Source organism: Canis lupus, chromosome 12, assembly GCF_011100685.1.
Source record: "Canis lupus familiaris isolate Mischka breed German Shepherd chromosome 12, alternate assembly UU_Cfam_GSD_1.0, whole genome shotgun sequence".
NCBI lineage: Eukaryota > Metazoa > Chordata > Mammalia > Carnivora > Canidae > Canis > Canis lupus.
The window spans coordinates 24,352,532-24,367,521 of record NC_049233.1 but is presented as its reverse complement, the minus strand read 5'-3'; the positions used below and the strand labels follow the sequence as shown (position 1 = coordinate 24,367,521).

At 39.2% G+C, this 14,990-nt stretch overlaps 1 protein-coding gene across 16 annotated transcripts in view; it reads left to right on the top strand.

Moving 5' to 3' along the window:
- The window catches only part of DST (dystonin), a 480,589-nt gene that overhangs the window by 56,159 nt on the left and 409,440 nt on the right, over positions 1 to 14,990 (top strand). For all 16 annotated transcript variants that reach the window (XM_038554403.1, XM_038554389.1, XM_038554383.1 and 13 more), the window contains exon 3: positions 1,553 to 1,753. In XM_038554403.1, coding sequence (XP_038410331.1) covers positions 1,553 to 1,753 — 201 coding nt within the window. The remainder of the gene's footprint in view (positions 1 to 1,552; positions 1,754 to 14,990) is intronic.

Sequence of the window (14,990 nt, the reverse complement as noted above, 5' to 3'; positions counted from 1 at the left end):
TGGGGTGCCTAGGTGGCTCAGAGGATTAAGCATCTGACTCTTTCAGCTAAGGTCTTGATCTCAGCATCATGAGTTCAAGTCCCATGTTAGGCTCCACGCCCAGTGTGGAGTATACTTTAAAAAAACATTCGAGGGGATCCCTGAGTGGCTCAGCGGTTTAGCGCCTGCCTTTGGCCCAGGGCGCGATCCTGTAGTCCCAGGATCGAGTCCCTTGTCGGGCTCCCTGCATGGAGCCTGCTTCTCCCTCTGCCTGTGTCTCTGCCTCTCTCTCTCTGTGTCTATCATGAATAAATAAATCTTAAAAAAAAAAAAACATTAGAAGGACCCACAACCTCACCGAAGCCCACCGTGGAGCATTTAACACTCCCCTACCCTCTAATTTCCCACCATACTTCGTGCATAGCTCATATGCTCATCCTTGTGTTGTGATATAATGTTTCCTATTGCTGCATAAATATGTTACCCACCCATCTATCACTTTACTTATTCATTCATTCCTTGTGTTGTTTCCCTTGCCTGGAATATAAATTCTGTTCATTCTTCAAATGCCACCCACACAACTAAGTCAAATATAGACTATTTTCGGTTTCATTCATTGATTGCTCCTCTGAGATCTGCCAGCACTGTGTCCTCAACTGCCCATTTTAACTCTTAATTACACGTGCCAGAATATATATGAATTTCTGCTCTTTGGGAAATTGTAAGCTATATGAGGACAGAGATCATTTTATGTAATTCTTTGATATTTTCCAAACTCATGCATTCTCAAATGCTTAATGTGGTTTAACTGAGCTTGTACTCATTCCTTTATTGCATTGCCTCCACTTAGTGTAGAATTTTCACTTTTTGGTGTTTTGTGATGATGCTTTACCTTCCTGCTTTCCTGCCTTCAGAGTCTGCTCTCAGGAATGCAGGGTGACACTTTGCCATGTAACAATATGCAGCCCTGCTCCTTTATGAGCCTTCATGCCCAAGTGGAAATAGCCCTCCTTTACACGTAGTCTGATGTAAATACACATAAGTAAAGCAATGTTCTTACCTGCTGTTTTTTTTTTAAACTGGCTTTACTGAATTATTATTATTTTAAAAGATTTATGTATTTATTTGAGAGAGAGAGAGGGTGTGCATGTGTGCATGAGGTGGGGAAGGGGTAAAGAGAGAGGCAGAGGTAGAGAGAGAATCTCAAGCAGACTCTCTGCTGAATACAGAGTCAGATGCCAGGCTCCATCCCAGGACCCTGAGATCATGACCTGAGCTGAAACCAAGAGTCAGATGCTTAACTGGCTGAGCCACCCAGGGGCCCCTGGCTTTACTGAATTAAAAGCATGTTTTATTGTAGGGTCACTCTGGGCTCTGAGACACTGAGGTGCTTCACAGAATACATAAGCTTGTGGTTTGAGCCTCCTTCTACATACATGCTCCCATCAGAAATGTAAAAGGATCTCATTGAGCTTGGTGACTTTTGAAGCTCTTTGTATAAGTAGCCCTATAGACTGACCAGAAAATAACTCAATACAAATCTGGACTTGTTTGGGTTTGTGTTCCACTACAGGGATTCAGAGCAAGCCCTCGGCATCTTAGAAGACGAGCAGCAGCGGCTGCGGCTGCTCGCCTGGAAGAAGCCAAGCCTGTGGTGGAAGTTCACCATCAAAGTGAGCAAGAGATTTCTGTGAGGAAACGAAGAATCAAGAAAAATAGCCGAGTCCAACCAGAATTCTATCACTCCATTCAAGGTGCTTCAACCAGAAGACCTGTAAGTAGAGAACTTTTATAAGGATATTAAATCCATGGTATGACAGTTCTTTTAGTTTTAAAACATTGTCAGATTAAATCATCAGGTTACTCTATTGTTGTTTCCCTCAGTAAGTGCTCTGAACCCAATATGAATTCCAGGAAGGAGTGTGATTTCACAGAAAGTGCTGGACCAGAGAGTTGTCAAAGAAGCCAGAGCTGGCCACTGCAGATGGGGTGATTTAAAAACTGGTGAATTCTAAGCTATATTAGAGCGAGGGTCGAGAATGAGAGCAGGGGCCATAGAGTCAGTAAGCTGAGATACAATAATGATGAGATCCGAGCTGATGAAGAGGGGCAACAAGAAGCCAGTATCAGCATAAGAGAAGTAGAGGACAGAAAGGTAAGGCTGGAATCTGGGGCGGTAGCTGAGCTCCAACGGGAGGTGTCTCTTTGGCCCATAAGGCTGGTACTGGCCTCTGTAGCCAGCCAGGGCGACAGTAAGTGTGCTAGCCTTCTCAGATTTGGCCTTTGTTTTGGTCCAAGGCAGCAAGCAGCATTGTCCTTTTCTAACCAAATGCTCTGTGTCTCTGTTGGCTGCAGCTACCTTACCTGGAAATGTGGGCTCACACAGGAGCTGGTCTCCAGAGAGACCACATTCTTCTGTGTGCTCTGATATTTCTTCTTGGTTCGGGTTCTCACACATGGACTTTTTTCCCAGGTTGTGATGGTTACAGATTTGGGGGTTAGAAAATGCCACTGTAAAATTTTCCAAAAAATATTTCATAACTGAAATAATTTTACATTGCTTTAGCATTAAAAAGACTTTTCCCTGTGGTTCACTCCTATGTTGTGGGGAGCCTGTTTTTGTGATCTCTCATGCTAACCTAGGGGAACCACCAAGATTTGACTTGATAATAGGTTTTTGTAAATTATTATGACAGAACTGCCCTTCTGTGGGGGAAACTGTGCTGCCGGCAAAGTGGAGGTTGCTAGAAGGCCAGGAGAATGTCTGACTCAGTGAACAGGCCAGTGACAATGGCAAGAAGCTAAATTCCTTTATAGGAAAGGTCCTGTGTATCTTGGACCAATGGTAAAATAAGCTTATATTTAGAGATGAGAGTCTTCTTTTCAATGGTTTAATGAAACAAACTGTGTAGAATTTGGTATCTATGTGATATTTAATATGAAGTGGTAGGAAAAATTATTCATTTAATAAACATGAGCTTTTTTATATAGGAAATGAGGGATACATAGGTATATATTAATAACTGACAGTTCTTGAGGATTCACTGTATAATAGGACTCACTTAATGACCCTGTGAAGTAGGTGTTGTTATTATTACCATTTTATGGAAGATGACACTGAGGCTCAGAGATTATAAATAATAGGCCCAGGTTTAACTAGCTGTTTGTGATAGAGTCTAAGATTTGGATTTAAGCAGCCTGTTCTAGAACCCAAGCACTTAGCTCTCCAACCTGTCACCTTCTTCTACATGGGCTCTAGGAACTCACAGCTGAGTCAGTGGACTGACATGCAAACAAGGAAATCTGATGCATGTCTGTGTTATGAAAATGCTATTGTGCAGTTATGAACAGGGACTATGGAAGCACTGTGAATGGTCAGAAATATTTAGAGGGAAGCAGATGCCTGAGATTAGTCCTGAAAAATGGATTTATCAGGTGGAAAGTGGAGGTAGGTATCTCTGATGAGAAGATCCTTGTACAAAAGCACAGAGGTATGAAAAGGTATGGCATTCTCAAGGAACAGCTGGAGGTGGTGCTGGTAGATGAGACTGGTTGAGTCAGGCAGGGCTAGATCCTAAGGTATTATATATTATGCTAAATAGTTGAATTTATCTTCTGTGATTGGGATCTGTTGAAGGTAAACAAAAGGCACATTGGTTCTCTTGCTCAGAATCTAGCTAATTCCTTGCAGCTTCTAATCTTCCCATGAGGCTCAGGTTTTATAAGTGATTATTGTCACACTTTAGAAACCCTCAACCACCATTATTGTCTCATGAGCACTGTATGTAATTGCCTTGGGTAATAAGATGTAATCCTCTGTGACTTTGAAATTGGTATCCACTTTGTCCTTGAATGCCTATCTTCTCTGTTTGCCTGGTGAATTACAGTTCGCCCCTTAAGATTGACTCATAACCAAGCAATTTGTTCAAGAAAGTCTTTTCTGATCCTTTCTATCATAGTGAGATACTTTTTGTTTTGATCCCCAGTACTTTGTACAGATCTCCTACATAGCAATTATTCAAGTGAAAAAAATCAGGCCCTGTAGGAAAATGGACATGGGTTCAAGTTCTGCTCTGTGTAACTGGAAAGACACAGGTAGCATGCTAAGAGAATTTAACTGAAGAGAGTTTAATGAAAGGACTATTTGTAAAGGTGTGGGCAGGGCTCAGGTACTCTGCTAACCTTCAAGAGAAGCCTGCCTGTCTACCATTCCTAGCCCAAATAGGCAGCAGATGGCACTGGTCTTACTGGGTCCTGGTAAGAATTGCTGAGGCCATGAAAGAGGAGCTATGCAGGGAGCCTGATGTGGGACTCGATCCCAGGGCCCTGGGATCACGACCTGAGTCAAAGGCAGACGCTCAACCACTGAGCCGCCCAGGTGCCCTTTGCCATGCATTTTATTGATCCTCTCTTTTTGTTGTAGGGAATAACAAGAGTCTTTCTATCTCTTGGTCTCTCATGCGCACCTGTTAATATATAACAACCCTTAGCCTTAAGAAGTATTTAGGTGTTTGTGTTGGGGGTGGGATGAGGGGAAATTAAAATTTTAGAGCACTTGCAAATAATCAGGGACAGAGTCCATTCCTGTTACATCTCATTAATTCCAGTTTTTCATACAGTGCATTTCCTTGTGACTTAGAATTTCTGAGACTTTCTCACGGAGGTGCAAGAATATCTGATTAAAGATTGCTTGTGCTCCCAGGTCATAGCCCAAGCTGTAGCTTGCTCCCCCTGCTGGCAAAACTTTGGCCCATGAGGCTCCCACCACAAGTAACTGGATTATTAAGCCTGATAATTTTGACTCAGGAATTAGAGGACAGGTAGGCTTAACACAGATAACTAGTGGTTCTGCTTTCTGAAATGGTAAACACTGAAGAAGAAGAAGAAGGTTTGAGCTGCTGAGTCAAAATCAAATTTCCAATTTGGATATGTTCAGGTTATAAATCTCTGTTGGAGGGGCACCTGGGTGGCTCAGTTGGTTAAGCCTCCAACTCTTGGTTTCGGCTCAGGTTGTGATCTCATGCGCTGTGATCTCATGGGTCTCAAGATCAAGCCCTATATCAGGCTCCTTGCTCAGATGGGAGTCGGCTTGAAGATTTTCTCCCTCTGCCCCTATCTCCACTTGCTTGTGCACTCATTGTAAAGCTGCAAGGTATTTTGGAACACTGCATAGTTTTAATTTTTTAAAAATTAGTATTAACAGGATTTCAGGTCATCTTTGTAGTTGGGAACTTGCTACAGTGTGGAAAAGCTAACTACACATCCTTGAGCTCATTAAAAATATAGCAGGATGTTTCTCTGTTCCTTTCCTGCTTAGATTATTAAATGGTCTTCCCCTTCCTTTTCAAATATGTAGGACCAGGAGCCCAGCTTTATTTGCATAACCTTAGGACACTTCCCTTTCAGTGGAAAGCTTGACTGTACAGCTCATACCTTACTTTGGCTTAATTAATTGGCAAATACAAAGCTTCCAAAGGAAATGTTTGTTTCCTTTTCTCTTTGGAATTCTAGAGAGTGAGTTATTTTTTTTAAAGATTTTATTTATTTATTCACAAGAGACAGAGAGAGAGGCAGGGACACAGTTAGAGGGAGAAGCAGGCTCCATGCAGGAAGCCCAATGTGGGACTTGATCCTGGGACCCTGAGATCACGCCCTGAGCCAAAGGGAGACGCTCAACCGCTGAGCCACCCAGGCGTCCCTAGAGAGTGAATTAAACTAATAAAGTCAAATTTCTTTTGCTAACTGCCTCAAAAGGATTTACTGAATTACACCCCAGCAACTTACTGAGTCTGCTGTGATTTGCTATGCCTCCCTTACATAATCTTTTTTTTTTCCCCTTACATAATCTTACAAAAGATTTCATTTACTATAAATTTGTTAACAATAGGTATAAGAATAATGGATGTACAGAAGCATGCAAGGTAGGTGGATTGTTAAATGAACAGTGCTAATACAGATAGAATTTAATTTCTCAAACATCATGAAACCAGGATTAACTTGGTGAAGGGATTCATGTGCTTTGCTTGGAGAAAAATAAACATATCTTTCTAACTTGTGATTCTTTCCCAGGTCAGCATTTCGACTACAGCAAGGCCTGTTACTATTCCTTTTAAATCTTTCTCATCTGCTGGGTTACCTATTGTCTTAAAAACTTTTAATTCGGGATCCCTGGGTGGCACAGCGGTTTAGCGCCTGCCTTTGGCCCGGGGCGCGATCCTGGAGACCCGGGATCGAATCCCACGTCGGGCTCCCGGTGCATGGAGCCTGCTTCTCCCTCTGCCTATGTCTCTGCCTCTCTCTCTCTCTCTCTCTCTCTCTCTCTGTGTGACTATCATAAAAAAAAAAAAAAACTTTTAATTCTTTCAGCTCCGAGCAAAGGAAGCTTGAAGAAAACTCAAGTATTAGACTGTTAGGTAGCCACTTATACCTCCAAAATTTTCCTGAACAACTGTAGATCAAAGGACTGAAAAGAAAGCCCTTTCAAAGATGGTCTTTAAATGGTGTTGGGAAATGTGGGTGGGTATAAATTCCTTTATTTTAAAGAACACCCTTGTAGCTTCCTTTGGAATTCTGTTTGGCATTTAACAGCTCTTTGCCTGTGGTTACTGCTTGATCTTTGTCCTCAATCCCCTGGGTTATAATAGAAAACCCTTCCTTGTATCCTCTGTGAAGAAGGAGCAGCTTGGCCTATCTGCTACTATGTTACTGTCAGTCCTTGGGAATCAAAATGTTAAAGTTTGATGGGGTCTTAGAGCTTATCTGATTCAGAGCTTCCCCTAATGCAAGATTTACTTCATTCCAGTGGTAAGATCACCCATTGTTAGATAGCTCTAAAGTAGCAAGTTAGTTGTACTTGGAGTAAAAAAGTTATTTGTTTTCTAGATTCATAGTTCTATTTCCATAGACCTTTTGTCCTAGATGTATCTCTCAACCTTTCTACATAGTACCTTTGGTACACTCCTTTAAACCACCTCCTGGTGAGTGGCAAGGTTCTGTCTGGTTTCTCCCTGTCGTCCCACCCTCTTCCACCACCTTCCCGCCACCCCCTCAGCTGATGATTATGGTTCAAGAAAATCAAACTATGGAAATTGAATATATCCAAAGAGAGCTTAGTTTGTTCCTTGGGCAAAGGGAGGTCAGTTCTTAAAATGACAGTAATGTTTCAGGAAAATTATTGCTTTGCAGTAGTGGCACTTTGTAGTTAAATAGAACTTCCTATTTTTTTTTTAAAGCATGTTCATATTCATTATGTTATTTAATCTGCACAACCAACTTGTGCATTGGGTAGGACACACATTTTTTCTTAAGACTTTTTATTTGTTTATTCATGAGAGACACACAGAGAGAGGCAGAGACATAGGCAGAGGGAGAAGCAGGCTTCCCACAGGGAGCCCGATGTGAGACTCGATCCTCGATCCTCAGACTCCAGGATCATGACCTGAGCGAAAGGCAGACACTCAACCACTGAGCCACTCAGGTACCCTGGGCATACACTGTTAACCCAGTCTGGCAGAACTGAGTCTCAGCGAGTAAGGGACTGACCCAAAGTTATCAGTCCAGATAAAGACAGACATCACTTATCCCCGTAATCTGTTTGGGTGAGCTCTGACTCAGATAATACCTGGGGAGTTTGGTCAGATATTAAGGGACAAAAATATAGATTCCAGTAGGCTGTAGGAATTACTCATTTTCTCAACCTGATTCATTCCCAGGGAGTATTAGTTATATATTTTTGAGAGCCTGCTCACCCTATGCATTGTCTGTACTGGCCACCCTAAGGTATCAATGTATTGGCAAGTCTGCTTTGGTCTAATACTACCTAGTTCATGCCACAGCCTTCATACATCTTGCTCACCTATCAAATGGTAAAGTAGGCAATTGACTCTGTTGCTGGGGAATATCACTGACTTATCAGCATTGATTCCCACTATGTATAGCTCAGCAACACTAAGATAAATGAAAATTAGATACTTAATTTAATCTGGTGTTAAAATTAAGTTGAAATATTCTTGTGCATTATAACTGGAAATGTAAAATGGTGCAGCTGCTATGGAAAATAGTATGACAGTTCCTCAAAAAACTTAAAATAAAATTACCATAGGATCTAGCCATCCCACTTCTTAATATATAATCAAGAGAATTGAGAGCAGAGACTCAAAGAGATATGTGTACACCCATGTTTATGGTAACATTACTTATACTAGTCAAAACGTAGAAGCAACGTTGGACAATGCAGGTTTGAACTGCACAGGTCCACTTATATGTGGGGATTTTTTTTTATATGGATACATTGGAGAATTTTTTTGGAGATATGCAACAATTTGAAAAAACTCGTAGATAAACTCATGGCTTAGTAATACTGAAAAAATTAAGAAAAGTTAGGGATTATTGTAAGAATACAGTATATAATAGATGCACAAAACATATGCTGATCAACTATTTCTTATAGGTAAGGCTTCCAGTCAACATCAGGCTATTAGTAAAGTTTTGGGGGAGTCAGAGTTATATGTGGATTTTGAATGTGTGGGAAGTTGGTGCTCCTCACTCTTGTGTTGTTAGGACTTAAATATGCAATGGAATATTACTCAGCCTTAAAAAGTAAGGAAATTCTGACACATACCACAATATAGGTGAACCTCGTGGGCATTATATTAAGTGAAAAAAGCTAGTCACAAATAAAGAATCCATACTGTATGATTATACTTCTGTGAAATACTTAGAATAGCAAAATCATAGTGACAGAAAGTAAAGTGGTGGTTGCCAGGGACTGATGGGAAGAGAGAATGGGGAGTTGTTTAACTGGAACAGTTTTTATTAGTTTTGCAAGATGAAGAGAGTTCTGAAGTGGATGGTAGTGATGGTTGCACAACAGCATGAATATACTTAAAACTACTGAACTGTACACTAAGAAAAGGTTAAGATGATAAATTTTGTGTTTTGTGTATTTTACTGCAATTAAGGAGAAATTGAGTTTAAACAACAACTGCAGGCAAGGAGGCAGAAGAATAAGAATAATGGTTAATAGAATAAGGGCTCCAATGATAACATCAGAGGGGATTTACACTTAGCTTATTTAATTTGATTTATTTTTTTAAAGATTTTTTTTATTTATTTGAGAGAGAGAGAGAGAGAGAGTGAGTGAGTGGGGGAAGGGGCAGAAGGAGAAAGGAGAGTGAGAGAGAATCTCAAGCACAGACTGTCTCTCAGAGGACAGAGCCAGACACAGGGCTCGATCTTGCGACCCTGAGATCATGACCTGAGCCAAAACCAAGAGTCAGTTGCTTAACCAACTAAGCCACACAGGCGCCCCCATTTAGCTTATTTTAAATAAAATTATCATGAAGTATGAACAGCACAAGGTACAGAAGAGATAATTACAAGTAGTAAATGCCAAGAAAAGGACTGAATTGCTAATTGCTAACTGCACACATATTCTTGTGTGCACGGTATGGGCATGATGATAGATTGAATATCAGATGGCAAGACATATTTCATATAAGTGAAAGTTGGTATCATTACTCTTAAAAATGGAAACTACTTAGAGTATAAATTATTATTTGAGGTTTTAAAGGCTATTGTATGATCATTTGCATATGAATTAAAACATGGAATGAACAGTATTGTTCTAAAACAATGTCAACTTGATATTAATTTGAAAGATTGTATTATTTCATGATCAATTTCTATTCTGTATCAAAAAACATTAGAAACTTTATTTAGCAGATAGATATGTTGATATTATTAGTAGCCGGGATTTTCAGGGGGAGAGAGAAGAGTTGCAGGTATAAAATCAGAGCTAAATTCCTGTTATCCTAAAATTGAGTTGGAAATATCAGTTTGACCTCATAATGGATGTTCTCATTAAAAGAATTATTTCCTTGTTCTGTTTCCACTGAACAGGTCTAGAAACAATGACCAATCCAGTAGTAATGCCCTTATCACAGTATCCTAATATCATTTCTTAGGGAAACAAACTAATGCTCTGTCTTTGGTAGGGGTTTTTCAATGAGAACCTGAGGAGAGGGGACAGTCTTATGAAAGTGATTTATTGAAGGAGAGCTCTCAGGAGGAGAATAAGGGAAGCAGGATAGGGCGAGGGGCAAAAGCTAATAAGCATGGACAAAGGCTTGGCTGGAGACTAATTTCAGCCTGGACTTACATTGGGCTCTAGTGCATGAATTACCCCCTAGAGTTAGTCTCAACTTGAAGTGACCCTTTAGTTCCTCAGTTCAGTTAGTCACTGGCCATGGGCTGCCGGGATGGGGGTGTGAGGAATCTGGGTGTAGCCCAGGGGAGTTCCTTGAAAAAGGGGCAGATATGAGCCGTTAGTAGTCAATATTAGCAGCAGCTGGGAGTGTACTGGCTGCGTGGAGGGGATCAAGTCGAAGCATCCTCAGCAGCCATCACAGACTCCTAGGAGAGATGGCTGATCCAGATCTGGAACAAGAAATGTAGAATGAACGTGGAGCATCCTGTCAAACCAGAAAGCAAGGAAGCATCAAAGATTACTGAGGTCTTGTCAGAAGGACCAAGGGTCAACTAGGAGAGGTTCCTACTGCCTGATCAGTAAGAATAATGATCACAGTGGATTGGCACACATCAATATATTTAGAATCCATGAATTTATGATATTTTAAAAAAAACTCACCTGATTAGAGTGATCTTTGGAAAATGCTAAATGAACCAAGTCACTTTTCTGAAAAGTGGTAAAGGGAAAGGAATCAAGCATTGTCTTGTCTTTGCTATAAGAATTATTTTATATGGTAATCAAATAATTGTTGAGGGATAAAAGCATGATGAAATTTGAATGTCACCATTTTGCAAACCCTAATGAAAGAATGAACCAAGCCAGTGATCATCAGTGACTTTTTACCCCACAAGAGAGGCAGCCACACATTGTGTGCCTTGTATAACACTTAAGAAATATTCTTGCAAAAAACACTGAACCTACATCAGATCAAACCACTAGTTCTAATTACAGATTTACACAAAACAGGACAGAGGAATATGTTGAATGATTTACTGAAGATACGGTTAGTAAAATCCAGATTTTACTGTGGAAAACCTTAGGACAAACAGTAATTTCTTCAACAAACATTACAAGAAACAAAAAGCAGGAGGGGTAATCTGTAGAATAAAAGAGTTTAAAGAGGCTTATCAATTAGATGTAATGTGTAGGCCTTGTTTGAATGAACAGACTGAATGTAAAAGGAGAATTCTTGAGAAAATTGGGGACTAACCAGATATTTGATATTAGGAAATTGATACTAATGTTTGAGATTGGTAATGGTATTGTGATTTTGTTAAAAGCAGGCCATATCTTTTAGAGAGATGGAGTGAAGTATTTAGTAATGAAATATTAAGATCCCTGGGATCCACTGGGAATCCAGTGGGGTGGAGGAGGAAATGTGGGTAGAATTTAGTCCTAACAACACTGACCAGGACTTAGTAATTGCTAAAGGTGGGCAATGTGTAAATGAGAGTTCCTTATACTTTGTTATTATATAAGCCTGAAATGTCCCGTAATGAAAGGTTTAAGACATTAAAAAAAGTGAAACACGTATTTATGTGAAATTTATATCATCAACACTTTGCTTTATTAAGTTCCTCTTGTGGCTTTTGTTTTTCATAGAGTGAACTAAATTATTTTAATAACATTTCCAGATTTTAGGTATTTACTATTAAGGAGGTTTTTAGAAAGACAGAAGGGGGCAATGTTCCCATGGCTATCTTTTAATGCTTTTATTTCTTTTAACAAGACTATTGTTTATTTGTCAGCGTTTTACTGAGAACATTTTATAATAGCATGTTAGTGAATGCTGTAAAAGTGTGCTATTATTTAAAATTTAACAATGTAAAATAGGTGAAGAATTATATAGGCATATTCTTCCATTTAAATATCTGAAAACTGATTTTCTCTGAGATTGCTGTTTTTGTTCTTGGTAGATTTATTGATATGAAAATAGAACCATTATTAAAACAAAACTGACCCAAAAGGCAACATGCTGTCACACTGCTTGATTTTGTCTTGCTGAAACTCAAGTGATACCTAGTTTTAAAAACTTTTTTCATGGTAAATAGAATTCTTCCATTACAGTTATAAATTTATTCCAGCAGATTATACTTATATCTTCTTACAGAGCTCATGAAATTTTGATGATGGTGGAAATGAAAGCTATTGAACTGCCTAATTGATTTTAGTTAATCTTTAATATTGACATCACGTTCCATTATGTGACTCTCTATTCAGGAGATGGTTTTTATGAAGTAGATTCTTTGCTTTCATTTTGCTGCTCATACTTCTATTTTTTTGTTGCTTAAATAGAGAGATGAGCTGATGGTTTACACATTTCTAGCTCTGTTTAAAGCTTACTTAAGAAAGTTTGAAACTATTATTAGGGTGCTTTAGAATTATCTGTGACTATTACTTATATATTAACCCTATTATAAATTGGCAGTGGGCAGGGGCATCTGGGTCGCTAAGTTGGTTGAACATCTGACTCTTGGTTTTGGCTCAGGTCATGATATCAGGGTTTTGAGATTAAGTCCCATTTTGGACTCTGCACTCAGTGAGGAGTCTGCTTGAGATTCTCTCCCTCTCCTTCTGCCCTTCCCCCACAATTGTTCTTTCTCTCTCTCTCAATAAGTAAATAAATAAATCTTTAAAAAAATAGGCATGGATAATTGAGAATGGATTATATTTTTAGCTGCTTTGCCAAATGTGAAAAACAAAAAACCACAAAAACCCACCAAAACTCTGTTCACTTTTGTAAAAACTGGTTACCTTGGCATAGATCTTTCAGAAGCAATGGGGTCCTTACAGGACATGTGCTTTCATGCTATTAATTTTTATAACTTGCAGCTGCGGAAAAATTATTTTTAAATAGCCAGCATAAGTGTTGAAAATGAGCTCCCTTTTTCTTAGCTATAAGGGTAACCAAGTCCCTTGAACTGTGATTATAATCAGTTGTGACATATCAGTTTCAGCCTTTTCTTCTCCTTCTGCATTCCAAGAAGGTTAAACATTATTTCGTATGATTCTTTGTCTCAAGAGTTCAGAAGGGCAAAAATTATACATTCAGGCTGCACATTGACTTCACAGTGGAGTGCCATGTGTTCATTCAGCTCTTTGGAGTTTAAAGAGGTGTCAAAAAGTCATTAGCCAAGATTCTTGGCACCTTGTTCTATCCTTTAGTTGTTGTTGTTGTTGTTGTTGTTGTTGTTGTTGTTGTTTGGTCTCTGTGAAACAAAACTAGACTCCCATTTAACAAAGTGTGAACTATGGTCAGACTTGATGTCTACCACTGATGACAAATTAGAGAAATTTGTGATTTTCACCAATAAAGAAAACAACTTGAATGACATATCTGATTGTTGATCTGCTTTTCAGTTGTGTTATTGTCTATTTTCAGTAGTAAAATACTGAGTATGGTAGGAGAGTTTTAGAATTCTGTGGCTCGTGGCCTGCTCCTAAACTCTTAGGGTGGGGTGGAAAGGTGAGTCAATTGGATATCAGGAATTGTCTGCTATGTATGGCAGTTACTTAGCATTTGCCATATATTCTGTTATTTTCACTGGTTCTTTTTATTTCCCTAGGTATATATAACTTTGAGTAAGAAAGTGTTTTATATTTAAGGCACTGTAGAAGTATTTCATTAGTTGATGTTTTAAAATATCTCTAATTGTGGAGCCAGAGAAGTTGAAAATTAGAATAGCACTGCTTTCTTAGAAATGGACTAAAATTATTTTTCCGAAGTCATTTCTTCATAATAGTTCTGTCTTGTGTTCTGGCTTTAATAATGAGAAGAACTATGTCCCCTGAGGAGAAAGAGACTATGCTTTGTGTTCAGTTAGCTCTGGAGTATTGTGGTATTTCAATAAATTTTTAATAATGAATCTCTGGTATACTTTTTTTTTCCTGAATAGCTATTGTTTAGCCATCATAGACTAGGAGAACATTGTAAGGTGAGAAATCAGACTGAGGAAGAGGAAATCATAGGAGGAATGAACTCTCTATGTCACATGCTACCAGAGCACCTGGTTTATTAATGGGCCCAGTTTAGTTTTGCTTGAGCTAAGACTTAACCTTTCCACAAATATAATAAACAGTATGATGGAGTGGCTAAGAGGTTGTATTTTGGAACCACATAGCTTATGCAAGAATAAATTTCTGGCTCTAACACATATTACTTCAGTGCCTCTGGGTCCTGTAAGTTATTCAGCTTTTCTGTGGCTCAGATTCCTCAACTGTAGAATGCGGGTCATAAGTACATTATGTTGTTGTGCAGATTCATCTTTTTAATGTGCTGAAAACAGCACTTGGCATATAGTGAATGCTTTCTCTGTTTACTACTATTACTGATATACAACCTAGGCATGGTTCAGGGTTCTAGATGTATTGAAGATATGGAGGTGAATAACATAAGGTCTCTGACTTTAAGGATATTACAGTCTTGTGGAAGGGGACAAACAGATGGTTACAATGTAGTGTGATAGAGGGGTTCTAAGATAATATTAGAGAGTCATTTATCTCAAAATATGAAGTTCAGAGAAGGCTTCTTGGAGGAAGTGCAGTGCTGAGCTGAGTATTGAAGGATGTTGAAGAAATAGGGAAGAGCCTTCCAAGCAGGGGGAGCAGTATGTCCTAAAGGAACAGTTTGAGAAAACTCTGTTCCTTCTGGGGAAGTAGAGATAGTTCCCAGTGAAGCTGGTAGAGAGTTTAAGGCTCGGAATGGGTAAGGTCACAAAGGGCCCTGTTGGCCATGCTAAAAAATTTGGATCTTTATCTTTTGGTATTGGGAGCCCCCGAGGACAGTGAGTAAGGGAGGATTGGGATGAGAATTCCAGCTGAGAAAGATTAGTCTAGTGCTGGTTTACCAGTTGGATTGGAAAGGTATAGGGCTAGAGTTGAGAAGACTAATGCTTTGGTCCAGGTAGGAAATGATTAGGGCTTGAATTAAGATAGTAATAATGTAGGTGAAAAGAGGAATTAATTTGAGAGCCATAAAAAT